The sequence below is a fragment of the Macrotis lagotis genome, chromosome 6, assembly GCF_037893015.1.
Source record: "Macrotis lagotis isolate mMagLag1 chromosome 6, bilby.v1.9.chrom.fasta, whole genome shotgun sequence".
In the NCBI taxonomy this organism is placed as follows: Eukaryota; Metazoa; Chordata; class Mammalia; order Peramelemorphia; family Peramelidae; genus Macrotis; species Macrotis lagotis.
Genome location: NC_133663.1, coordinates 87,363,388 through 87,391,177, shown reverse-complemented (window position 1 = coordinate 87,391,177; position 27,790 = coordinate 87,363,388). Strand labels below are relative to the sequence as shown.

At 36.9% G+C, this 27,790-nt stretch overlaps 2 protein-coding genes across 3 annotated transcripts in view; one reads left to right on the top strand and one right to left on the bottom strand.

Moving 5' to 3' along the window:
* Positions 1–6: 6 nt before the first annotated feature.
* On the bottom strand, positions 7–21,884 carry LOC141491046 (alpha-aspartyl dipeptidase-like). Of its 2 annotated transcripts, none has more exons than XM_074191600.1 (8): positions 21,745–21,884; positions 20,056–20,144; positions 19,154–19,228; positions 14,990–15,069; positions 12,261–12,434; positions 9,266–9,325; positions 1,688–1,770; positions 7–182 (listed from the first exon to the last, which is right to left on the bottom strand). In XM_074191600.1, exons 1-8 carry the CDS (start codon positions 21,849–21,851, stop codon positions 119–121), a joined length of 732 nt encoding a protein of 243 aa, XP_074047701.1. In that variant the 5' UTR covers positions 21,852–21,884; the 3' UTR covers positions 7–118. The 2 variants fall into 2 exon arrangements, with proteins under 2 accessions (XP_074047701.1, XP_074047702.1); XM_074191601.1 differs by lacking the exon at positions 7–182 and adding an exon at positions 4,104–4,152 and having other exon boundaries at positions 1,687–1,770.
* Positions 21,885–21,949: 65 nt separating this feature from the next.
* CYP20A1 (cytochrome P450 family 20 subfamily A member 1) overlaps positions 21,950–27,790 on the top strand; it is a 46,173-nt gene continuing 40,332 nt past the window's right edge. The window contains exons 1-2 of the mRNA XM_074191599.1: positions 21,950–22,120; positions 25,577–25,626. Of these exons, the coding sequence (XP_074047700.1) occupies positions 22,049–22,120; positions 25,577–25,626 (122 nt within the window). The 5' untranslated portion in view covers positions 21,950–22,048. The remainder of the gene's footprint in view (positions 22,121–25,576; positions 25,627–27,790) is intronic.

The window sequence follows — 27,790 nt, the reverse complement described above, 5'->3', positions numbered from 1 at the left end:
ATGTGATTAGTATTTGTGATTGTCTTTAATGTTTTATGTTTACTTATACTGACAATCTTCTTTTGATTGTTTCATCACTGACACCTTCAGCTATCTTTTCTGGCAAGGCTTGTAGCTTCTAGGAATCAGTAAGGAGAAAACTGAAGTCTGCTCCAGGCTCATGTTCTGTTGGTGTCTGACCCCTGGATTCCAAACAGAAAGACAAACATATCTCTGAAACAAGCTCTATGTAGCCTAGGACTACTACAGTTTTATTGCTTATAAATAATTTAAATTTAAAACAATGAAGAATAGTAAATTAATATCTATGATAATGAAAATACAAATATGGTTCTGAGAAATTATTGGCTGGGACTCAGTTTTAGGACTGAATCTAATAAAAACCATGCCCTAGGAAAACAAGCAAGTCCAAAGACACTTTCTTTTTTTTCCAAAGACACTTTCAATTAAATAAAACTTACTGTGACATAAATGGCAATTTCTTAATTAAAATTTAACTTAAATTTAAATTTAAAAATTAATTTTTATTAATTTAATTTAAAAATTAAAATTAATTAAAAATTATTTATCTCTGTGCCTGGGGTCACATTTATAATTATTTTTCCTCTCAGTAATTTATGTAACAATGAATTTGAGAGAATCTTGAATTTCTGCTTTTTTAGATTTGATTTTCAAGTGATGAGAAAACAAGCTTTCAAATGAAGAGTATAATTAATGATCTATTAAAATCCTTTCTATGAGCAGTGTTTTTGCATCTCTTTTTAAAATTTCATAGGTAGAGAGGTAGGTTCCAATGGTTGCTACCTTTTTACTGACACTTCCATCCCTCACTAGCGATTGATAAAGTCAACTGATACACTGATTTACCTTCACTAAGTAGTTAACTTTCACATATAATCTATAAACAATGGACAGGTTTTTGAAAGTAACTTAAATGTTCTCAAATGAGCCAACTGCTTTCAGATTTGATTGAACCTACCTACCCAATCAAAGAGGTGTGTCTAACCTGGGCCTCAAAGCCCTTTCATGCATCATTATTATATTTTATTTTTATGTTCACGGGTAATATAGGTTACATATTAGTCATAAATAAAGGTTAAATTCTAGATGTGGCCCTTGACAAGTTTTTTTGTTGGTGTTGCAGCCCAAAAGAGCTAAAAGAGTGGGTATGCATGATCTACAGCAAAGATCTATCCTTTAGGGATGCTTGCTGGGGCCTATGATCTATAGCAAAAAGTGGGGAGGGGTGCACATGTCACAGGTGCCAAAAGCCATGTTTTATTCTTAAAAGAACTGGGGATGAGTTCTTACCCCAAGAACTATCAAAGAGTGTCAGATACCTACTTTAGAATTTACTACCTGTTTCCTTGATACCCATCCTTTTCTCCTGCAGAAAGGTTTCATTTTCTTCCAGTGACCTGATTTTACAGAATCAAATTGGGTGGTTGTAGCTTTTCCTAGACTGATGGTGTCAGGTGCTAGATACCATGGAAGAAGTAGTATGGGAATCTAAAATCTGAAACAGTGCCAACATCTCATGAGTGGTTTTGCTATTCCAAAAGCCATGTGCTACTCTATGACATTGTGACAGCTTGCCAATCCCTGGACTAGTCATTTAATGAAGCTATGAAAAATTACACCTTATACTTAGAAGTAACCATTTTTTAAAAATCAATTTTAACCGTACCTTAGAAAAAGCCGAGCTTTATTTCTTCCTAAAAGTGTTGCTTTGTTTCCTTCCACCAGTAGCATCGATCCTTCACGTAAACCCTTCATTAAAAATATTTAATATGGCAAGTTTGACAGTGTTTTCAACTTGAGAAATGTGGCTATTATGATCAGTAATTCTGATTATGGTAATGATAGGATACATCATCACCAAATTACCCTGTACCCAGCCATGAGAACCTATGAGGGTGAAAGAGTATCTGAGAAGAGAGAAAGAATGGCTACAAAAATTTGTGAAATGTTCTGCTAAGGAGGGTTCCTGGTATAAACAAGGAATCCTTTAGTACCAAATTTTTCCCAACCAACATGCAGCTGTTTTGGATGTACCTGTTGACTTTGGTACCAGTCTCCCCAGAACCTACTTCATTGACATCAAGGCTATCAGTTGGGTTAAAAAATGAGTTGGAAATACACTTGTGGCCATAACCTATTGTCTCAGTTTTACTCCCATGTTCTTCATAGGAAGAATGGTTCTTTGAAATTAAGTAAAAAGAAAAGGTGCATTTTGATTTTGAGTTATGGCTATTTGCATGGATAATTCCTTTGTATTTGCCAGACCCTTGTTCTGTGAATTTTTCATTAAATTCCCACATGGCAACCAATTCTAGAATATATTAATGCTGCATCTCTATAGTTGCAACCATGAGAGTTCAAACAGTCCTAAGGAAAGAATGATCTTAATTCAGAGAATTTCTGCATGTCTGCCTGAAAAATCTATTTATCCATTTAAGATATGTAGATATATAGAATTTGAAAAAGATCTGTCCCAATTAACTCCTAACTTTGAGGTATTATGTATACTTTATAAAAGTACATTGTAGCTTATGTATGTCCTGGTGATTTAAACAATAATTTTCATTTAAGAAGTCATTTTATAAGAAGGTAAAAACATCCGGAATGGAAATACTAGGTTTGTGTGGATGATTATAAAACAACTTAAAAACTAGTGATAAGCCAAGAATTTACAATGAGATTGATTTTTTTAGTAAGAATTGAGTTGTGAATTTATGTAGCAGAATGATTTTAAAACAGTTTTAAGATCATTGATAGTTTCTGAGAGGAATATTGGAAGAAATGGAGATGAATTTAGTCATTCAGCATGGTACAAGCACAATCTCTTCTAAATATTAATCCAGTTTAGCCAGGTATTAAAGTGGCAATTACAGATATAAAAATAAAATGAAATTGTAGGATAAAGGATGAAAAAACAATGAGTCTTTACTTTCAGAAAATATTCTAGTCAAGAGGCTCATATATACTACTTTACAACAGTTTAAAGTTCATAGTATACCTTTAAAAAAAGTTATGTAATTTTATTCTCTCTTATATTTTATTTTTTTCCTTAAGGATATAATTTCTCTCCCATCACATTCAGTTTGGATCAATGTATACCATGGAAACAACGTAAAGACTAACAGACTTCCTACTGTGTGGGGGTGGGAGAAGAGAAGCAAGATTGGGGGGGGGGGGAATTGTAAAACTCAAAATATATAAAATCTTTCTTAAAAAAAGAAGTTCGGAGCGGCTAGGTGGCACAGTGGATAAAGCACTGGCCCTGGAGTCAGGAGTACCTGGGTTCAAATCTGGTCTCAGACACTTAATAAGTACCTAGCTGTGTGGCCTTGGGCAAGCCACTTAACCCCATTTGCCTTGCAAAAACCTAAAAAAAAAAGTTCATGATGCTGAGTGAGATGAGCAGAACCAGAAAAACACTATACCCTAACAGCAACATGGGGGTGATGATCAACCTTGAAGGACTCGCTCATTCCATCAGTGCAACAATCGGGAACAATTTTGGGCTGTCTGCAAAGCAGAGTGCCATCTGTATCCAGATAAAGAGCCATGGAGTTTGAAAGTTCAAGGACTACTCCCTTAATTTAGGGGGAAAAAACCATCTTATTGTCTGATCTTGTTATCTCTTAGACTTTTTGTCTCTTCCTTAAGGATATGGATTTCTCTCTCATCACACTCAATTTGGATCAATGTACAACATGGAAACAAATTAAAGACTGACAGATTACTTTCCATGGGGGTGGGGTGGGGTGGGGGGAAGGAAGTAAGATTGGGGGGAAAATTGTGAAACTCAAATATTATCTTTAATTAAAAAAAAGTTCATAGTAACTACACCTGCCAGAATTTTTCTTTACTATTAAATCAAGAGGAATCTTTCAAACTCCCTTTAGATTTCTTAAACATCATAGCTTATTCATTGAAATAGTGTGTGGTTAGAGATTTGTAATATTTCTCATGTTAAATTGAATAGGTCAGCATTCAACTCTGATTTATGGAGCCACCTTTAAGTTACAGATGTACTAAGTATATGATCAACAGTGTTTTTATAGTCTTAAAAAAGTAGAGTGTAAAGGGGTACCTACCACCCCAGTAACTCTTTCCAATGCCATAGTCGAAAAATCACAGTAGCCACTGGTGGTAAAGTGAAGGAAAAATAGAGCAAAGTTATTGGAGCCCCATAAAGTTTACCAAGATATATGTTTACATATGTAGGTACCTTCAGAAAGAATGTTGAAGGGCTCTTAAATCCTGCCTCCCTTTACTCCATCACCTCATAACAGTATCAACCCTGTTTCTAATCCAGAGAAGCAAAAAATGCCCCCCAAGACCTGTGTCCATATTGTCCCCTGATCTCTGCTCCATAGCTGTTAAGGGATCCCCTGAACTTGTCTTTTTTGGATGAAATTGTGATTGCTTGTTGATATAACACAACTGTCCAGGGATAGAGCCTGGGAGTATTCTAGATCATTTGCCATCTACTATTACCCCTATATCCAGAAAACTTAAATTCATTAATGTTCCTATCCCTGGATAGGATGCCTGAAGTTAAATATACTCGACCTCCTATTCTCATCTCTTTTTTAACTCTTCCTCTTTTTTAACTCTATTGTCCTACTCCAACTGTCTCAGATCTTTCCACTGTGCCCTCTGTTCCATAATAAACAAATTCCCCTTTAATGGGGACCTTTTCTTCATTGCTTTTTAGTTGGAATCAGAGGGCTCCGGCTTCCTCGGATGACAATGTATCTCTGGCCCTCCTGTAGTGCTTTGAGCATGGTCTGTAGTACCTCCTGATATGAGAGTCCAAGAATGAGTCAAAATACTCCTTCCCACCACCATTTTTAGATTCTTCCCCTTTCCTGGAATGCATTCCCTCCTCAAAGATGCCTTCAACGCATCTCCAGTACTAGATTCAGGAGGTCTTTCTTGAGCCCCCCAGCTGCTTGTATCCTCTCCTTATCTTGTACTTATTCTCTTTATGCTTACATATGTACATTTTTTCTATTACATCTTTTTTCTCTACTAATAGAATGTAAACTCCTTAAGAGAAGGAATCATTTTATTTTTTGCCTTTTCCATTTAACATAATTGATTATCCATGCAAGTGCTAGCATCTATATAGCTTTGAATAAACCAAAAAATCATGATTCTAATATAAGCAAATATTACATTAAAAAATGGTTTTGATTACCCATGTTGATTCAATTTTAACCAATCATCCTAATCTACTTTTATATTTAATATAGACCATATTAAAGTCATAATTATATATATTTTAGAATATAAAATATGTTTCAATATTGATATTTCTATGGATTGATGTAGGTACTTTCTCCACTGGTTCAGAAAACTATATACTCATTTTATGCCACTCTTGTCAACCTCTCCTCCTAAATTATCAGGTAGCACACAGGAAGTCTGCCCAGTGTGATGGGGGTCTTCTTCTGGGTCTATTAACATTACCAGAGTGCCACTGCAGAATTCAAAGTATTTATTTACTATCTTCACTCAACTATTTTGTTTTGAGGTAGCATTATCACCTCAATTTTTTTTTTTTACTTCTTGACCACAATTTGTCATTGAAAGTATTCTTTTGTCTATTTGTATCCACTCTAGCTTGCAATTAACTTGCAATTTGGAGTTCTGGGAGACTGTGGTATTTGCCAAGAGAGAAGGAAAGGAGAGAAAGAGCCAGAGACTAGATAGTCATCAACAAGCCTTTATTAAACACCCATAATGTGGCTGACACTGCTAGGACACATGATGTAAAACCAAACCAAACATTAAAGAATCCCTACTTTAAGCATCTTACACAAATGAGAAAGAAAACATATACTTAATTCTAATTCTACACTCAGAAGAAACGCAAAAGCATTACGATTTTAGGAGAAGTAGTGCCAAGTGTTAATAAAAAGTACTATGCAATGCCCAAAATGCAATTTATACCTCTCTTTTTCAATTCTGCACCCAGGCTCACTGTACACCTGTAGGGTCTGTCTGAAGACATATCCACTGATAGATCAGTTAAATTGGCCCTTCATCTAACTTCTTATCAGTCTCAATAACACTCCAACCTATAGGATACATTCTTGAGAAGTTATTTTTCATTTCGGACATTCTTCAGTAAATCTGGAGCTTGATGCAACCACTATAATATCCTGCCTAAACAAGAATATGTAGAGGACCTTACTATCACAGGAGAATCCCTATCCCATCTGGATTTTCAACTGGAAATCTTCCATGACTTCGGCAAACTAGCAAAAATCAGTACTCTTCCTATTGTATACTTTGATAAAGAGTTCATTATTTTAAAAATAATAACAGACATTTTGTATGTTCTTACTGTGCAAGGCAAGTACCTTGCTAGAAGTTCAGTTTTTTCCTAATATTCCCAACTTTCAAATATCTTGAAAACTGATGTCTCAGTGACCTCAAAATTTCTATTTTCTGTCAGACTTCTGGGTACACTTGCACTGAGTTCTACTGCTTGTCCTGTCTTTGTATTTTTTTTTTGCAAGGCAACAGGGTTAAGTGACTTGCCCAAGGTCACACAGCTAGTTAATTATTATGTTTCTGAGGTCGGATTTGAACTCAGGTCCTCCTGATTCCAGGGCCAGTGCTCTATCCACTGCAGGCCCCCCCTCCCCTTTGTATTCTTTAGGGCTATTTCTACTTTATCAGGTAGCACATCAGGGACAATATATGAATGTAGAAAAAAGTTATGAAATTCTGAAAGATCTTTTCTATTGTTTTTATTTGCTTGTTTGCTTGTCTACTTTTCTGTTTCCTCTGATCTTATACCATGTTTTCTACAATTTTTTTTTCTCCATTGCATTCTATAGAATGAGAAAGTACTGTTCAGAATCCTACACCATCCTCATCCCTAAGATTTTACAAATAAGTTTACATTCTAAACTGTTATCCTGGGCTGCTCTGATTCTACTTGGGAAACAGTTCTGGTGGTAGTGTTTTGAGGCCTTTCTGACTTCCTCATTTGCCTAGAGTACTTTATAGTGATTAAATTTGCATAATAAAAGATGACCATTCCTGTTAATGTCTATTTAATATTGTATTTTTTTAAAATAGATCAGGTTAGAGATGTTTTAATTGTGCCATATCTTTATCTTTACTCCTCCTTATAATTTGGTTTTGAATTTTCTACTCATTCTTTCAGAGACTCTATTCCTGGATTAGTTACCAGTCACTTTTTTTTTCTTCTGCCCTCAACCCTCTTAAGTTTCTTACTATTCTTGGCTTCCATGTTGTATGGTTTATAATAAGTGCTGAATAAATGTACTCCCTATCACTCCAGGACCTCAACCCTGCTTGGACCTCTCTTGAGAGTCTTAACTTGATAGTTAACCAGGTCAATCACATTCCATGAGCTACCTTTGAATTCCCTGCCTATGTCTTATCAGTTACATCTTACCAAACCCTGGATCCTGCCTGCAATCTTCCTTTTCTATAGCTGTTCACATACTCTCGAGTAAAGTCACACAAATAAGCATATTTGATTCATTAAACATTAACCTAATTCCATAGATTCTCAACTGCAGAGCAGTTTTCATTTTTGTTTTACAAAAAAAAAAATAAGAGGCCATCTATCATGAGCTCCCCTTTACTCTAGAAGTGGGCCTTCTCTTTGCCAACTACTCAACTTGTGTTTTTGATTCCATCCCCTTGGGAGCTTCTCTCTTTTCTCATTTTCAATCCCTCTTTAGCCACTGGTTCCTTGCTCAAGCCTGACAAACAGTTCTCCTCTAGCCTTAAAAAAAACTCACTTGATGGCTTAGCTAGGTGGTATAGTGAACAGAGCACCAGCCCCAGAGTCAGGAGCAGGGAGGCTAGGTGGCACAGTGGATAAAGCACCAGCCCTGGAGTCAGGAGTACCTGGGTTCAAATCTGGTCTCAGACACTTACTAATGACCTAGCTGTGTGGCCTTGGGCAAGCCACTTAACCCCATTTGCCTTGCAAAAACCTAAAAAACAAATCATATGGTCCAGAGTCAGGAGCACCTGAGTTCAAATCCAGCCTCAGACAGTAATTACCTAGCTGTGTGACCTTGGGCAAGTCACGTAACTCCATTGTCTTGCCAAAGGGGAAAAAACTCACTTGATCATGGTTAATACAGAAATATGTTTTGCATGATTTCACATGTATAAATGATATATTACTTGCCTTCATAGTGGGTAGTGAAGGGGCTTGAGGGGGAGAATTTGGAACACAAATTTTAAAAAATGAATGTCAAAAACAAAATTTTAAAACACTGAGTTGATTCTGTCATCCTATCAAGGTTATTATTAGCTCATTTTCACATTCAAATTTCCTGCTTCCATTTCCTCCCCCCTGCCTATTCCTCAGTTCTTTATAATCTGGCTTTCAATCCTATTTGGACTCAAACTGCTTTCTCTTAGTAGTTATAGATAAGCTTATTACTAAATTTAATTGCCTTTTCTCAAACCTCATCTTTATTGACCTCTTTGCAATACTATTAATGATGCTTTCCTTAAGAGCCCAGAATCACCACTATGGATAATGAGGCACCAGAGGAGGACTTTATGAAGGACAGAATAGAGACTATAATCTGGTTCAGAGGACACATCAGTGATAGTCATTTTTATAGTGTGTTCTCTTATAGTGAAATAAGTACAAATATAAACTAAAGTATGTGTTAATCTAAAGTATTATATCTAACTATAATACTTAGCTATAGAAAATTCAAGTAATGAGATATAGCATAAAAGAAGAGATTCAAAAACAATATTTATAGTATGTCTCTTTTTTTAAAAAAAGGAATTTTTATAAGAGGAATGATCTAAAATTAATGATCTAAGTAAGCCCCTATTATCACTATGGTTATTGAGCTTCCTAAATACCTTGATGTGGTAATAGTCACCCCAGGTTTCTCTGAATGTGGTTGATACTGAAGTCTCTGTTTGTTGTTTTCTTACTCCTGTTTCCCCTTCAATATCTTATTAACACTTGTAAAGAAAACTGATTTTCTTCTTAAGAGTGCAATTTCAGATGGTCCTTCTAGGTGGTAAAGGAAAAGTAGACTGGTACAAGAATGAATGGAGGGGGAAAAAAAGAAAAAAAAAGAATGAATGGAGGGGAAAGAGCAGAAAAGCCAAGAAAGATGAACACGAAGTCAGGTAAAGCCCTAGGATGGTTAACTATGTATATAGTATTATCTTTAGATTCCCACTCATGTAATCGGCCATAAAAGTTAAATGTGGACAATACCAGTACTGGAGGGGTGTCTGGCTCTTCATGGTACTGAAGAATCCGTTCTTCACGTGTCTCCTATAAAAGGGAAACATTTTTAAAAACCAAGATAAAGCTACCACCAGTAGATCTAATGAGCGTTTCCATTTCTATGTTTTCCTGCCCCCATATGCCTCAGAAAGCCTTCTGGCTTAGAGGAACAAAAGGCCTCAGGGGTGAGTGATGAGGGACCCACTCCTTGAAGGATGCCTGGAATCTGAAAAAGGCTGTGTGAAAAGACTCAAGGACTTCCTCAAGTAGCCCTTGTGAAGTCATTCTTTTCTCATTATCATCTTCAGATACTTCATAGTATGCTCTGGTCTAAGTCAACTACACACAGAATTTAAAAGTTGAATATCCCATGCAACCAAAAAAAATCCTTCATGCCTGGCTGTGAAGCTTTTTTTCACTTGCCAATTAGGTTTAGCCTTACTATCAGTTAAGATGAAAGTGTATTAGTAAAGCACTTGTGGAGAAGAAGCAGTATTGGGAAAAGAGATCAGACTGAGAATCCTGACTGCAAAAGAAACCTGCCATGTAGCCTTGGGCAGGCCACTCCATGTAAATACTTTGGGTTTGATAGCTTTAGAATACTAAATAAATAAACAAAAGGCCCTTGGTGTTTTGCATCTCTCTGTACTCCCCTTATGGACCACTACCTCTGCTAAGGTGTATTGTCAGGATGCACAGGGGAAGGTTTTTCTGCTTAAGTAATCAAATCAAAACATCTTAAGGAAAAGCAGCATGTCCCTAAAGATCCTCAGTTTCCAAATGCCAATTCTCTTGATAGGATACCACATCTGTCAGGTAGAAATGCTTATTAGTTTGTCATCCGTGAAAATGACCTAAGAGAAAAACATGCTGCAGTGGGTGTGTGATGACCTTTGTACCAGTGTATCTCACTCCCTGTGATTAGTTTTTACTGAAGTCCTGACCTATACATTATTTACTGATTACTAAATTAAGGTAAGAACTGATGAGCTTTGCTCTTTGAGAGTTCAATGATCACCTCTGTGATAATTACTCACTTTTTTTGTTTGTTTGTACAATAATCCTAAAGACAAGCAATAAACACCCAATTTCTGTTGATGTTTTGTTACTTTTATAATAATCCAAGAAACTATTTCTGATTAAGAAAGGGTATACAAATGTACCACCTTGCAAGCTCCCCAGATTAACTACAAATTCCTCCCTTCTCAAAAGCACATTGAAATTCTGCGAGGACATTTATTCTATTTTCTTTAATTTCCCTCAAGAGCATAATATATTAAAAAGATGGAGTTAAGGAATGAAAAAGGAATACTAGGAAAAAGGGAAAGAGTGAGGTAGAATAGGTTAAGATTTCACATAAAAATATCAAGTGGAGTGGAAGAGGGCAGAGGTGTGAGGAAGTGAGTGATCCTTACTGTCATTAAAATTGGCTCAGAGAGGGAATAAGTTACATACTCAATTGGGTATAGAAATTTATTAACCAAGAAGTAGAAGAGGAAAGGAATGGGAGAAAGGGGGTGGGATGGGCCAGAATGGAGGGTGAGATAAGTGATAGGAGGGAGAATTGTAGTCAAATGCAAAATGCTTCTTGAGTAGGGACAGGGTGAAAGAAGAAAGAGAATAGAATAAATGGACATGAGAGGAATAGGATGAAGGAAAATATAGTTAGAAATAGCAACTATGGGGAAAAAATATTGAAACAAGTTTCTCTGATAAAGAACTTGTTTCTCAAACATAGAAAATTGAGTCAAATGTATAAAATGCCATTCCCCAAAAGATATGAACTTTTTAGATGAGGTTATCAATGCAACTTATTTAAATCAGTGTTTAAAAATGTCCTAAAACTTACTATGAATAGGAGAAATATGGATTGGAACAATACTGAGGTATTAATTTATACTTAATAGGACAGAAAGAAAAAAACAAATGTTGAAGAGATGAAGGGAAAATGAGACATTAATGCATTGGTGGAGGAGTTGCAAAATGATTCCAATGATTCCATAGAGCAATTTGGAACTCTGACCAAAGGGCTATGAAACCATGTTTACCCTTTGACCTAGCAACACCATCAGAAGAGATGAAAAACAGAAAAGGACCCATATATATAAGAATATTTATAGCAACTCTTTTCTGGTGATGGGGAGCTGGAAATTGGGGGTTGCACATTAAGTGAGGAATGGCTGAACTAATTTGGTGTGTGACTGATCTGAAATGCTAATCTGTGATAAGAAATGATGAACAGGATGCTCTCAGTAAAAAATTTACATGAGTAGATGCAATAGGAAATGAACCATGTACAAAGTAACAGCAATACGGAAGGATGATCAGCTCAGTGAATGACTTCACTTTTTTCAGCGGCACCATGACCCAAAACAACTTTGAAGGACTGATGATAAAGAATACTATCCATTCCAAAGACAGAGTTGATGATGTCTATATACAGACTGAAGCATGCTTTTTTTTAAACTTTATTTTTCTTGAGATTTCTCTTTTTTTTTTTTTGGCTGGGAGAGGCTGAGGAGTAGAGGGTGAAGGAAATAATATGTTTGCTTTGGCAACATGACTATTGGGGTAATGTTTTTCATGACCACACATTTTTAACCCATATCAAGTAACTTACTTTCTCAATGAGGGGGATTGGGGTGGGAGGAAGGTAATTTGGAATTCAGGATTTTAAAAATTAATACTGAAATTTGGTTTTGCATGTGTTGGGGGGAAGACAGGGGAGTAATTAAATAAAATTTAAAAATTCCCCTCAAGACTTGTTTATCCTTAAAGGGGTAGGGAGAAGGGATTGGAAGCCATCTAAAATTAAAGTGTTTCCCTCATATTGCTTCCGTAGGATAGGCACCCTAATCCATGTTTCAAATACCATCTCTTCTCATTTGCACTTCAAGCAATATCAGTAAGCATGAATTGCATATACTAAGATCTACATTATAGTTGTTTTAGTCAATATATGAACTTGTACTGAAATACTTACACCCATATGTGTGCTATTAACATCTGGATCCAGGTAGTGGGGATTGATATTAAAAGGAACAAATCCCAAAGCCTCAAACGAAGGTGGGTATACAATCGGCATATCATTGGTTGTTCTGATGCTGATGGTGGCTACATTTGTTCCAGCACTAGATCCCATGTATGGAATACCTGCCTGAAAGAGTCATATAACTTTCATATAAAAAACAAATCATATATTGAGACATGAATGAGGGACAAAAACTACCACCAAGAACAAACTAATAGACAGTCTTTAGAGCTCAAGAAGTTTATATGTAGGAACTACAATTCTGAAGAGAAAAATATATTTCTGAGGAAGCAGAAATTCCTCTAAACCATGGTCAAATATATGAGGCTACACCAGCTGACAATAAGGAAGAAGAGGGGCAGCTAGGTGGCACAGTAGATAGAGCACTGGCCTTGGAGTCAGGAGTACCTGGGTTCAAATCCGGTCTCAGACACTTAATAATTACCTAGCTGTGTGGCCTTGGGCAAGCCACTTAACCCCATTTGCCTTGCAAAAACCTAAAAAAAAATGAGGAGCTGACAGCCTGGAAGGAGAAAATCAAATGAACACTGCCCCAGCAAGTATAACTGTAAGGCAGCACAGATAGTGGCAGCAGAAAGCTCCTTTTTTCAACCTGCTGAACTTTTAAGTCATTCTTCTCAGAAACTGAATAGTAAAAATTATATTTAAATTTGAAATGATGGTGGATTCCATCTATAGAAATCTTGCTTTTATGTGAGATGAAGTGAACGCGAAAATATTACTGACTGCTGGACAATGTGGGATCCATCGAGAACCAGAGGGGAAAGTTTTACTTTTCTGGGTCTAGAAGAATGAAGATCTCTGAATTTACAAATATCTCAGAGTAATAAATACAACAGTCAAGATCTGGAAGCTCTCAGAAGCTTGTGTCATATCATACTTGTCACAGCTGTTTCGTTGCATAGATTAAAAAGAGGGGTTTGTCTCAGAATTAAAACAAAACACACCAGACTCATGTTATCCACACCTATCTTGCAGGGTAGGAAAGAATAAACATCAGTTCTCTTTAGTTTCTACATGGTGTGACTGGAAATATAGGAAAGATTTAGATCAAATTATCACGATACTTGACAAAAAGATGTCTTAAGGGTTAGGGTGAGGCAGCTAGGTGGAGCAGTGGATAAAGTACTGGCCCTGGAGTCATGAAGACCTGACTTCAAATCCGACCTCAGACACTTAATAATTACCTAACAGTGTGACTTTGGGCAAGTTACTTAATCCCACTGCCTTGCAAAAACAAAAAAAAAATTAAAACAATTCTGAGGTACCACCACATAGCTATCAGACTGGCCAATATGTTTAAAAAGGTAAATGACCAATATTGGAGGGGATGTGGGAAAATTGGAACATTAATGCATTGTTGATGGAGTTATGAACTGATCCAACTTTTCCACAGAGAGTAATCTAGAACTATGCCCAAAGAGCAATAAAACTGTTCATACCAAAACTGGCAGTGCCACTACTAGGGCTGTATCCCAAAGAGATCAAAAGAAAGGATTAAAAAAACTTACAAAGACAAAAATATTTATAGCAGCATTTTTGTAATGGAAAAGAACTGGAAATGAGGGTATGCCCATCACTTAGGGAATGGTTGAACAAGTTATAGCTGGAAAGACTTGCATGAACTGATACTGAAGGAAGTGAGCAGAACCAGAAGAACACAATACACTGCAACATTGTGTGATGATCAATTATGATGGACTTGCTTATCTTAGCAGTTCAATAATCAAACAATTCCAAAGGACATGAGATGGAAAATACCATCCACATTAAATTGTGGAATCTGAATGCAGGCCAAAGCTTACTGTTTTCAATTTTGAAAATTTGTTTTTTGTTGAATGTTTTTTTCCCCTTCTCGTGTTTTTTTTTCCTTTTTGTTCTGATTCTTCTTTCACATGATTAACTTGGAAATGTTTAACATAGTTATACATGTTTAATATAACACTAAAAATATTCCTGGGCTAACCACATAATTTTCTTTTCAGTCTTTTTTGCTGTGAGAGAATTATATTCTGTTTTAGAGAATGCAAAAATCATAGTAGTGCAATCCTCTGACTGGAATTCTTCACAATCTCATTTGTGTCGCATCCCATCTCAAATATAACAAATAGAATACTTAATAAACAATATTTTTCAATTCATAGAACACTTTATTTCTTATAATTCTGAAAGTGTCTCTGAAGAAGTTGATAAACATGTTGTGCTCAATATCAATAAGCTCTGGAGGGCCTTTCTAAAAGAATATTCAAAATGATATAATCTCATAGATTAGTGTTACCACTATAAGTACATAATAAATAATGCCATGGCTATTTTTTTTTTTAGTTTTTACAAGGCAATGGGGTTAAATGGTTTGCCCAAGGCCACACAGATAGGTAATTATTAAATGTCTGAGGCCAGATTTGAATGCAGGTCCTCCTGACTCCAGGGCCAGTGCTCTATTCATTGCACCACCTAGGTGCCCCCGAACCATGGCTATTATTAATGCTAGAATATATTCCCATAGATTTGGTTAGCGATATTTAACTATGCCTTTAGGAAGAGATTAAAATTAGCAGTTAGTTTATACTTAAAGGTAAAGCAAGACATAAAAAAAAATACCAAAATAGTCATAGAATCATTTAATTGTAATCTCAACAGATTAATTTAGGTCAACTTACATGTAGGACTTTTTTCCTGATCTCAGGGATCAAATTTAAATCATATAATGTCTTCAGAAGTCTGAAAGTATTACCACCACCTGTAGGGGAAGAACCAAAACACATTTTAATTTGCCTAACTAAAAATACTGAAATTGTGATACTCCCAATGTGCCTTCAAATAAAAGCTTTGGCAGAACAAACCAAAGAATGACCCTAAAACAGACTCCAGGTGGAATAATGGACAGAACACTGGTCCTGGAGTCAGGAGAATCTGAGTTCAAACCTGACCTCAGACATTTAATAATTACCTAGTTGTGTGACCTTGGGCAAGTAACAACCCCATTGCCTTGAAAATATCAAAAAATAAAATAAAATACTATTTAACAAAGAAAAAAGTAAAGAAAGAAAAAAAAGGAAGAAAGAGGAAGGGAGGGAGGAAGGAAAGGAGGAGGGAAAGAAAATGAAAGAAAAGAAAGAAAAAGAAAAATAAGTCTAGACTATCTAGTCCCAAATAGGGACTGGAGTATCACTTCAATAAAATCTAGTGGAAAACTGGACAGCTTTCTGACAGAAATTCAATGAAGACCAACTTCTCACTCTGCCAGGTGACACTCCAAATGGGGTGACACTTCAAAATAACACAAGATAAACATCCTTCTCATTCATCCTCCCACATGATCTTGAGTCTCTGAGCTTTTGGAGTGGCTGTACCCCATGTTGTGAGTAAACTACATCCCCATCTCCTCTTAAAAACCCCAAGCACCATCTGAAAAATGAAGCCTTCCCTTTTAAACACTTCATATTTAACTTTATATTTATACTGCCTATATTTTATCTTGTTGTCTCCTGCTTTGGAATAGAAACTCGCTGCAAGTAGGTATTGTTTCATTTTTGTCTTTGTATTCCTGGCACCCCGTAAAGTGTCTGGCATATAAAAAGCCCTTAATAAATACTTACTAATGGACTAATGTTTCATCAGAGAATCAAATTATAACTATGAATTTTTCATTTAACTGAAAATTTGTTGAAATCCTATTAAAATATCTGACTTAAAAATGCTGAATAGTAAAATAAATTCTTAAAGAATTATTTAATCAATTCCCTAGGTAAAAATCTGGCAATACTCCAGGTGAACCCCATTATCTATCACAGAAAGCTTTATTTAACATTCCTATATTGTTGGACTTTTAATTAGGACATACCTTTCTAACTCAACATGAATTATAGTTTTATTTAAAAGGTTCTTCCCAGAATGTGGAGAAGTTTTATGACTTTAGGTAAACTGAGTCCTTGTGGTTCTTCTTTGGTGAAATAAGATGACTTCTTATCCTTTCTTATACTGTAAGTTTTCTTATACTGAATTTACTTTTTAAAAAGTTACTTATTTTTTCTCTCATTAAAAATCTGCCTTTTCTCCTTCCTACCTAACCCTGAGAAAATCTGTACTCACTTCTTTTTAAGAGGTAGAAGACATTTTTTTAAAAATGCTTTTTTTTCAATCAGCAAAAATTTATCTCACCTCACACTCTTACTCCCCCTTTCCTCTTACTGAAAAAGAAAGAAAAACAAAATTCCTATTACAAAAACATCTAATCAAGCAAAACAAATTTTCATATTGGCCACATTTTATTTTATAGAAAGATTTTGTTTATTTTGAATTTTACAGTTTTTCTCCCTAATCTTGCTTCACTCCTCCCAACACCCACAGAAGGCAGTTTGTTAGTCTTTACATTATTTCCATGGTATGCATTGATCTAAGTTGAATGTGATGAGAGAGAAATCATATCCTTAAGGAAGAAATATAAAGTATGAAATATAGCAAAATTATATAAGATAACATTTTTTTAAACTAAATGTAAGTCTTTGGTCTTTTTCCAAATTCCACAATTCTTTCTCAGGATACAGATGGCATTCTCCATCACAGATACCCCAAAATTGTGCCTTATTGTTTCCTTGTCAGAATTAGCAAGTCCATTAAGATTGATCATCACTCCCATGTTGCTGTTAGGGTGTACAATGTTCTTCTGGTTCTGCTCATCTCACTTAGCATCAGTTCATTCAAATCCCTCCAGGCTTCCCTGAATTCCCATCCCTCCTGGTTTCTAATTGAACAATAGTGTTCTATCACATACATATACCACCATTTATTAAGCCATCCCCTAATTGATGGACATTCACTCAATTTCCAATTCTTTACCACCACAAACACAGCTGCTATGAATATTTTTGTACAAGTAATGTTTGTAACCCTTTTTCATAATCTCTTCAGAGTATAGACCCAGTAGTGGTATTGCTGGATTAAAGGTATCATATTGGCCACATTTTTAAAAAAAGTCATTTTGTACTCAGAATCTTTCATCTCTATATCAAGAGGTGAGTAGCAAGTTTTATCATTACTCTCTGGAATTGTGGTTGGTCAATATGTTAATCAGAGCAAATTGTTTGACTTCACAATACTTTTGTCTTTGTATAAATTATGTTCATTCTACTCTGCATCAATTCATACCCAAACTCCCAAATTTATCTGAAACCAACCCTACATCATTTGTCATTGTAAAACAGTATTCCATCATATTTTCTATACAATTTGTTCAGATATTCTCCAATTAATGTTTACTCCCTTATACCCCATTGCCAATTCTTTATTTATACTTTTTTTAAGTTTTTTTTTTTGCAAGGCAATGGGGTTAAGTGGCTTGCCCAAGGCCACACAGCTAGGTAATTATTAAGTGTCTGAAGCTGGATTTGAACTCAGGTACTCCTGACTCCAGGGCTGATGCTCTACCCATTACGCCACCTAGCTGCCCCGTTATTTATACTTTTAAAGAGCTTAAATATTTTTGTATAATCTTCAAGTTTATTTCACTTAGGACCAATCCTTCCCTTAATTTACCTCCACAATTCCTTCTTCTCTACTTTCCTTCCTATTTCCCTGTTGAATGAACTGCAATTTTTACCCAACTCTGTGTAGGTCTATTTTTCCTCTTTTAATCAGTTCAGATAAGAGTGAGGTTCAAATGTCAGCCATTTCCCTCACTCTTTCCTTCTTTATTTGTATAGCCTTCTATTTATACACCCTACATCATGTGAGATTATTTTCCCTAACCTCCCTCTCTTGTCCCAATAAATTTCTCTTACTGTCTCTATTATTCTTTTAAAATCAGCAAGGGATAAAAGAACCACTCCCAGAAATTCTAATTAGATTCCCTCTAGACTCCCCTAGAGGGGTGTCTGTTTGTGTGTGTGTGTGTGTGTGTGTGTGTGTGTGTGTGTGTGTGTGTATCATCACTCTATACTAGAATGTAAATACTCTATTTCTTTAAATCCATTTTTTTCCTCCTGAATGATTATGTTCAATTTTTCTGGATAAATTATTCTTAGTTATAAGCCTATATCAAATGATGTAAAAATGATAAAAATGTCACAACTGCTATATGTCAGAATCAGCCTTTTGGAATATCATCTTCCAAGATCTAAGTTAACAATAAACTTTCTGTTTCTTTCTAATAAGCAAATAATTTTACATTTAACTCCTACAGGAAAACAAAACCTCTTATCTATTACCTTTCTATCTAGAATCTACTGGCTAAAGAAGCAGAAGAACACTGTACACCCTAACAACAACATGGGGTTGATGATCAATATTTATAGACTTGCTCATTTCATTAGTGCAACAATCAGGGACAATTTTAGGGTATATGTGATAGAGTATACCATCTATATCCAAAGAGAGAATTGTGGAGTTTAAACAAAGACCAAAGACTATTACCTTTAATTTTAAAAAGTTATTATGTAATTTTGCTATCTCTTATACTTTATTTTTTCCTTAAGGATATGATTTCTCTCTCATCACATTCAATTTGGATCAATGTATAGCATGGAAACAATGTAAAGACTAAAGACTATCAGACTGCCTTCTGTGGTGGGGTAGGGGAGGGAAGCAAGATTGGGGGGGAAATTATAAAATTCAAAATTTTTTTTAAAATTTTAAAAAAGAAACTACTGGCTAAGTAAAACTTGAAATTACATACAAAGATAATCTTAGTCAAACCTTAGTGATGGCTCCAGTTATCCCATCTTAGAAATGTAACTATCTTCTTAAAGACCTATTATAATTTAGAACTTCTGAAAACAAACTTTTTAAGCCTTTGAAACTATAGTCAAAATTATTTCACCACTTACCTACAAATATGGCTTCAGATTTTCTTACAGCTTCTACAGGGTCAGAAGATTCATGAATGCTGTCTAAATCATATCCTTAAATTCAAAACAGAATTTGATTTATCCACATATGCTATAACTTCTGCTTAAACAAGAGGCAACATTTGTAATCATCAGAAATCGGCAACATAAAGTGCTTAGCTTATCCTCTAGCAGAGGGGTAACTTTATAATAGAGCTGAAATACTGGACCTGAGTGGCAGGTCTTCTGGCACCTCTGGGTAACAACACCATTAAGGCTTTAGTGCATTCATCTGTACGATGGCTTCTTAATGATAAGATGATATGCATGCATGAAAGTGCCCTGAAAACTGTTTTTAATCTTTTTTTAAAATTATTTGGGCAACAACTGCAAAATTCTTCCAATTGTCTGGCAATCCAGGAGCAATTTGCATAGTCTTGGTTGGTTCTTGTCCTTCATTATTGAAGAAGAACAAAATGACATCACTATGTTTGAGACATAGTCTTGGAGGATTGGGAGGCTACGAGGTGAAGCATCATAGCTGGTATATGTCAGAATCAGCTCCTTGAACCTGGACCTTTCTGATTTCAAGGTGACATCTAGACACTATACACATTGCTTTTTTAAAAAATACTCATTGCTTTTAAGGGGAATATTATTTCCAGCAATTTTGAGATTTGAGGCCAAAATGATTTCCAAGGAAAGTTCCTATGTAAATTTGAAATATGGAAAAGACAAGGACTAGACCAGTTCAATTATTAAAAAATTGTGCCAAATACTTAGACTCCTTAAGTGCTTTGTCATAGGCATGATATATGGTAGGTATGTTAATTGATACTGAATTACTAACATTTAGTATTTAATAATAATTTGGCAAGTCTTTAATGAGAGAAGATTTTTACCTAATTTTTCAAATTTTTCTCTTGCAGTTTTGGCATAGGCATCTCGATCATGAAGTGCATATGGAATAAAAAGAACTCGCTTCACTTTTCTGGAGGAGAAAAACAAGAGAAATTTCCCCAGGACTTTAACAGAAAATGGTATTTCATAGTTCTCGCTGTGAATGGATTTGATTTATGCTTCTGTCCTTAAGAATATAAATCTTGGAACTGTTTACAGGGAAGTTACTCTACCAAACTCAAAAACCAGTCTCTACTTCCACATTCTAATATATGTTGCTTTATCTTGAAACCAATATGAGATATTCATCTTTTGAGTAAATAACTCTTAAATGCTAGAATATATCAAAATTTGAGGGAAGACTGTCTCTTTTTCTCAAGTGAAAATTGTTTCTTTTGTATAAAGATTTTAGGATTTCTTTTTCCCACCTCATCTAGGGAGATGTGAAAGTGATCTTACCCTAGTTATCTCCCATGGTTGCTCTGAAGGTAATATGAAAAAAATATATGTTAAAAAGTTTTACAATCTGCTTTCAAACTTTCTCAAATGAAACTGCTCTCTCCAGATTTTTTAATAATCTCTTACTTGTGGCCTTGGGCAAGTCAACTCCACTGCCTTCCAAAAAAAGTTTTTTTTAATAATCTCTTACTTGGCATATCTAAGGGTCTTTTTTCAATCCTCAACCTTTGCACTTGTTAAGAGCCATTAAGGCTCTTGAACTTGTCTTTTTGAGTTGCCATATTTTCCAGAAACACTAGATTTAGAGCATGCAGAAGAAGGCCCTTAATGTGTCAAGGAGGAAGGTTGCTAATAACTCTTCCCCACCCACCCCCATATAATTTGTTGTTTGCATCCCAAGCTAGACTCACTCTATGTCCTTTGGACTCAAGGTAGGCACCAGCTAGCTATGGCAGGCTGTAAAAATGTTTGTGCAGTTGTGATCCTTTCTTTTCTTCTTTCTTTTCCCCCTCCCTCTCTCCTCTCCTTCTGACCACGGGGGTTATCATACCCTAACCAGCACATCCTCTTCCCAAAGAAATGTAGATTGTGATCAAGGCAAGATAGTTTAAGGGCTAGATTTCTTTATTAAAGACCATACCTAAAACCCATTATTTCATAGATTGGCCAACAAAAGTCCCAGATCAAGCCAGATTAGGTCATTGTTTGTAACAGTAAATGTAAAAGTGCAAAGAGAACAGGGCACTGCTCTTTGTAACAGTCACTTAATGTAAAAGTGCAAAGAGAACAGGGCGTTGCTCTTTGTAACAGTCACTTAATGTAAAAGTGCAAAGAGAACGGTGCTGCTACTTTGTAACAGTCACTTAATGTGCAAAGAGAACAGGGTGCTGCTCTTTGTAACAGTCACTTAATGTAAAAGTGCAAAGAGAACAGGGCGCTGCTACTTTGTAACAGTCACTTATGTAAAAGTGCAAAGAGAACAGGGCGCTGCTACTTTGTAACAGTCACTTATGTAAAAGTGCAAAGAGAACAGGGCGCTGCTACTTTGTAGCGACCCTCGGTCCCGGGGCCCGGCTGGGACAGGTCGGGGGAGGCCTCCGCGGACAAGCCAGGCCGTGACCCCGGGGCTGGACTGAGGCGCGGGGGAAGGGGGGGTGGAATTCTCCCCACAGTCTCTCCCCCCCACCAATCCCCCCTCCTCCCTCTCCGCGGCGGGGCTCCCCAAGCCTCACCTCCCGAAGAAGCTGAGCACTTGGTCCTCGCAGTGCTGCAGGTAGCCCTCCCCGTGCAGCCGCGAGTTGGACACCAGGAGCAGGCGCCGCGGGAGCGGACCTGCCATGATGCGGGTCCGGGCGCTCGGCGATCCACTGCTCTGCCCTCCCTCCAGCCGATGGCCGGTGACCCCGCGGGCCCGCCCCCGGGCGGAGCCCCCTCCAGGCCACGCCCCCTCGGCCACTCCAGGGCGTAGAGCCGCGGGCCGAGAAGGAGCCTAGCCCTGGGCCTGGGTCCCCCGGGCAGGGGCGGGGTGGTTGAATCATGCTGGACTTCGCCATCTTTGCTGTCACCTTCCTGCTGGTCCTGGTCGGAGCCGTGCTCTACCTCTACCCGGTAACGGGTCGCGCCCCTGGGGCCGCCCTGCCAGCGCGGCAGCGGGAAGAGGGAGGGAAGGGGAGCGGGATGCCCGGGCGGGACGGCCGTGGTGCTTGCTTCCCCGCCTGAGGGGGTAGGGGCGCTGGGGTCACGTGCTCCTCACCCCCCTGGGTGTGGTGACCCTCCCCCATTGATTGTCATTTCTTTCTGGCCGGCTCAGGCAAGTGGCCCCTTGTTATCCCCGTGCCCCCCTTTAAGAGTGGGGGAGCGAATGGGGGTCACAGAGAGAGATCCCCAGGTGTGTTTCTCCCAATTTGGGAATCCCACCCCCTCTCCACACACCCCCCCACTGTTAAGGGAAAACTCAAAGGGTCTCAGAGGAAAAGTAAAAAATGCGAGAAAATTCCTTCGAATCATTAGGAGAAGGGTGTTGTAATTAATACTCGTAATGATAGCGGCTCACGTTTGTGTGGAGCTTTTAGGTTTGCCATTTTCCTCACTACCTGTCATCAGGAAACAGCCTCAATTTCCATCAGCGACTTGCCCCAGGACTTTTCCCTGACTTCCAGGGCAATTGCTTTTTTTTCCCACTCAGCCAGGCCCAACAGATTGTTGTTGTTCAGTCGTTTTAGTTGTGTCCAATTCTTCGTGTCCCCCTTTGGGGTTTTCTTGGCAAAGATACTGGAGTGGTTGGCCATTTCTATCAGCTAATCAACATTAATCCAGCCTCTACTTACAGGGATTCTACTAAGTCCTTGGGAAACATCGAAAAAGCAAAAGACAGATTGATGGGAGGAAGAGGGTACCAGTAACTGGGGAAATCCAGAAAGGCCTCCTTGTGTCCCTTGAGTTGAGCCTTGATAGCCCGAGGCAGAGAGGAGGAGGGAGAACTTAGGAACATTCTACACATGGAATAGTCTGTCTACCTAAAGTCCAAATGCAAAAGAAGGAACATCATGGACTAGAGACAACAGTCAGTTTGAACATAATGACAGAGTATGGAGAGGAGTAGTTAGGGTTAGGGTTTGATCAACTTGGAAAAAGAAACCAGGATAGGACTCCCAGAGAAGTGAAATGGCTATAACTGGGCCTTAGCAATATCAAATTGACAGCTCTTTCTGGGGGGCTGATTTGGAAAGGGGAAGAGACTGAATTTCAGGACACCTTTAGAAGGCCATTGGCAATAGTTCAGAGGAAAGAAAATGAGTATCTGGATTGGGATAGAGGTTGTTTGAGTAGAGAAAAGAAGATGCAATACTGTTTTAATTATTGTAGTGGGGAAGATGTCCCTAAGTACATTAGGAAAAGTCACTTCAGCTCTTCAGGTGGCCCCAGGGCAAGGATGCATGAAAGAGATATGCCTCACCAAGAGTGATGCATATACTTACTACATTGTTTTCTTGTTGTTCAGTTGTTTTCAGCTGTGTCTGCTTCTTCATGTCCCCATTTGGAGTTTTCTTGACAAAGATACTGGAGTGGTTTGCCATTTACTTCTCCAGCTCATTTTATAGATGAGAAAACCAAGGAAAATAGGCCTAAATGACTTGCTTAGGGCCACACAGCTAATAAGTGTCTGAGATCATATTTGAATTCAGAAAGAAGCCAAGCCTGTTATCCATTGTGCCACGTAATTGCCCTGACTCCCTAGCAAAGCCCCTTTAAAGCAGAAACTGCTTTATACAGAAGCTTTGTATGCACAACACTGGTCTTGCATGCAGTGTAGATGTTTAATAAATATTTATTAACAATGATAAGTGTAATCACTCAAAATGCATTAATACTTCATAAGTCCCTTCAAGTCATTGTGCTATTTCGAGGGAAGGGTCTATTTTCATTTTAGAACAAGCTAGATGAATGGTACAAAACATGAAACTTTACTTTAACCACCAGAAGTATGCAAGTCTGGTCAAGGTTTGTTGCCATTGCAACAAGGATTTTAAATTGGAATGACTTTTTGCTCTAGTAAAATTTTTTTGAAAGTAAAAATACCCTAGAAAGTCAGGGAGCAGATTTGCATAAATATAAAATGTTTGGGAATTCCTTTTGTTGAAGGCAACAACAAAAGGAGAGTTGTTTGTTTAACTTTTTACATTTTTAATAAGTTTCTTCTTCCCACAATAAAATCAAACTGGGCATTACTGATCTGATCAATTTCAATGTGACACTGCTTTTTTACCTGTCTACTTTTTGGAGTTAACATTTGCTGGATTTTGTTAAACCGGAGTATGATGTATTCAGGTTATTTTTAGAATCATTTTGTTCTAGCTGTTAAAATTTACAAATACTGTGCTAAGATCTGGGAATACAAAGGGAACTAGAAACAAACTTCAGGCCTCAAGGAGCTTACCATCATTAGTATACTTGAACAGAAGAATTCTGATTGTTAAACTCCTATAGTGTGAATAGATGGACAAGAGATGTTTATGTTATTATATACATCAAAATACAGTATAGAAAACAAAAAGATCAGAGATCTGAACTCTTATTAAGCCAAGCAAATGATGAAACATTTTTTAATTTGGACAGGGAAATTTAAATCCCTTCTTTGTTGCCAAATAGAGGGGGACAAATTATGGATTGAATAAGTCCCAAAGAAACTGTATACTTTTTAAAAAAGACACATGGCTTTCTTTTCTCATTCTTCTTTTTTTGACACTTTTCCCCTACATATCAATTACTTTCTCACACCCCAAAATAGCTTCCTCTTAAAAGTTAAGAAAATTTGTCTAAATTTTAGTTGAATTGTATTGTGACAAAGTAGCAAATGATAGCAAGACAAACTTTTCTTCTGTAAGAAAACAAATTTGGAAAATTAAAAATCATATCTTATATTCCATTAATTGCTATCTTTTTAAGCTTAGTAAAAGTTCTGAGGTATATTATATCAGGACTTACTGTCCTGGGGAGGGGATAGATAAGGGAGTGAGGAAGAAAAGTGGAATTAAAAAGCTTACAAAAAAGATGATTGTTGAAAACTATTAACATAAGAAATGGCCTGACTACTCACTTCTTCCTCCTCCAACCCTACAGGTTCCTTATTGCCTTTAATGACAAATTACAAATCCTTTTTTTTGGGGGGGGGGGTGAGGGGAAGCATTTAAAGTCCATCACAACCTTTCTTATCTTCTTATGCTTTACTCCCTTCCTTTTACTCTGATATCCTGCCATGCTGGCCTTTTTGCACATGATGTCATTTTGCCTTCTCACTAGCTGAATTGCAGGCCTGGAATTCTCTCCTTCCTTATCTTGACCACTCTTGTGTATTTTAGATATGCATATTTATTTGCATGTTGTCTCCCTTCTTGAAGGCAGGGGCCATTTTTAGCCTTTCATTGCATTCCCAGAATTTAACATAGTGCCTAACATATAGGAAGAGATATTAAGCATTTATTAAAATGCTCATTGAGTGCCAACAATTATCACGCATTGTAAAAAGCATTGTTTAAACAATTATTTTTAATTTTTATTTTTAAGGGTTCTAGACAAGCTTCAGGTATTCCTGGGATTACTCCAACTGAAGAAAAGTGAGTACTTCTTTCTTTGGCTCCAAATGTTGTCAGCTTATAGTTATTATCTACAAGATTGCTCTGAAGCCTGTCTTCCTTTCAGATTCTTAATAGCTCTTTAGATCATACCATTCTTTTGACATCTTTCTCCTTGCTCTTTTATCATTTAACAAAATTCGTAATAGAAAGATCTGAAGAAGACCATCCAATTACTACAGGATAGTACTTCACGCTACCCTTCTTTTCTTCTTCCTCTATTTCAGGGTAGTGGTTATGCAGAAAGGAGAAAATTCTGAAGGAAAGATGAAAAAAATTGTTTAGGCTGATGTGCTTCATTTTTCTTCCCCAGCATAGAATACACAATAGATAAACATTGCAGCAGGATAGGGAAACTTAAGAGTTGTGGGGAGACTGTTATCTGGTTTAGACTATTGAAATTTCCAGAATATCAGACCAGTTCCCATTTAATTACAAATAAAAATGCCAGTACCTCAGACATAAGCTCTTAGAGAATTTCTAAGCCAGCCTTCTCATTTTATAGGTGAAAAAACAGAAGATCAAGTGACAGAATTAAGATTAAACCCAGTTCCATTGACTTCTTAATATTCTTACCACTTGTTCTACTTGATGTGTTCATGTTGGTTAGGGTAGTTCTTCTGATCATATCACCCATATCATATGACCCATGTAGTTACAGTTGTTTCACCCTTTGCTTTCTTCCATATCACTTTTATGCCCATCCTAAGGCCAGAAATTGGTTCAGAATAGGGTTAACAGGTTAGTTAACAGGTTAGTCATTCTTTTCTTAATAGACTAGGCTCCTAATATGATCTGTATCTGTTTTGTGGGACAGTAGGTCTTTGTTGGGATGTTATTGTGCTAAATATAGCTGTTTGGTTGTTTATGGTGATCTGTAGCACGAAGACCTTGTTTCTAAGGGAATGAAGGTAGACTGAGGTAGTAAGGATTAGAGTATGATCAATTTTTAGTCAGGCTAACAGTAATCAAAAGTGGGATCAGTGATTTCTCAGAGTCAAACACTCCCAGTGAAAGTAAGAGCCATTAGTGTCTTTTATAAATTTGATAGGGTAACAGAGCAAAACCTCAACTAGCATAACCTTAAAAATAATTGCATTCTTCCGATTGACTTCAACCTGTAGCTAATTGATATCAGCTTGACAAATCATTTGACCTCCATTTCTGAAACCCCCTTAACCGTAAATAGACATGTGAATTGGGGAATTTGGGGAGTGGCTACAATAGCTTTGATTGAATCAGCTTGACCTTTAGGTTAAGCAAGTTTCTCTGGCTTGTGGATGAGAGGGTAAAGTTTCAAGGAGAAAGGTACAAGTCAAAAGGGTTGGAGGTACAATTCCCAAGAGTAGAATTGTCACCCAATTGACCTGAAGTTACCATGTAAACTTGGCAAGGGAAGGGAACAGCAAGGGAAAATATTAGATCAGGCTTGAATTTTAACAACATAGAATTTAAAATCAATTTTCAATCTCACAACTATTATTTGAGGCACAGTAATTTGAAGCCTACACTGTTGCTTGCAGATAGAGATGAGAATATAATAGGGAACCAACTGCCCCAGGATATAAAATCACATCCTGAAATCAATTGATATTCAATTATCTAGACAGATCTTTGTTATCTTTTGAGAGCGTGGAAGGTACAAGGTTACTTACTGCTTTTTGTAATTAAAAAATCTTTTTTTTAGTAAATAGTATTTTATTTTTTCTGATTACATATAAGGATAGTTTTCAGCATTCATTTTTATAAAATTTTGAGTTCCAAATTTTTCTCTTTCCCTCCCTCCTTTCTCCCCTCCTCAAAATGGCAAGCAATCTGATATAGGTTATGCATGTGCAAATCATGTTAAACATATTTCCACATTAGTCATGTTGTGAAAGAAGATATTCAACAAAAAAGTGAAAGTCATGTTGTTCCAATGTGCATTCAGAGTCTATAGTTCTTTCTCTGCATGTGGATAGCATTTTTTTATGAGACTTTTGGCATTGTCTTGGATCATTGAATTGCTAAGAAGAGCTAAGTCAGTCACAGTTGCTCACCATACAATGATGCTGTTACTATGTACAGTATACTCCTGGTTCTGCTCACTTCATTCAGCATCAGTTCATGTAGGGCTTTCCAGGTTTTTCTGAAATCTGCCTGCTCA

Excerpts from the sequence above, each read along its gene's own strand:
- LOC141491046 (XM_074191600.1), bottom strand. The coding sequence starts at position 21,851 with ATGGCAGGTCCGCTCCCGCGGCGCCTGCTCCTGGTGTCCAACTCGCGG. Across the intron at positions 15,070-19,153 it reads ATCTGAAGCCATATTTGTAG|GTGGTGGTAATACTTTCAGA; the intron begins GTAAGTGGTGAA and ends CTTCCCCTACAG. Across the intron at positions 1,771-9,265 it reads CAGACACCCCTCCAGTACTG|GGTTTACGTGAAGGATCGAT; the intron begins GTATTGTCCACA and ends TTTTTAATGAAG.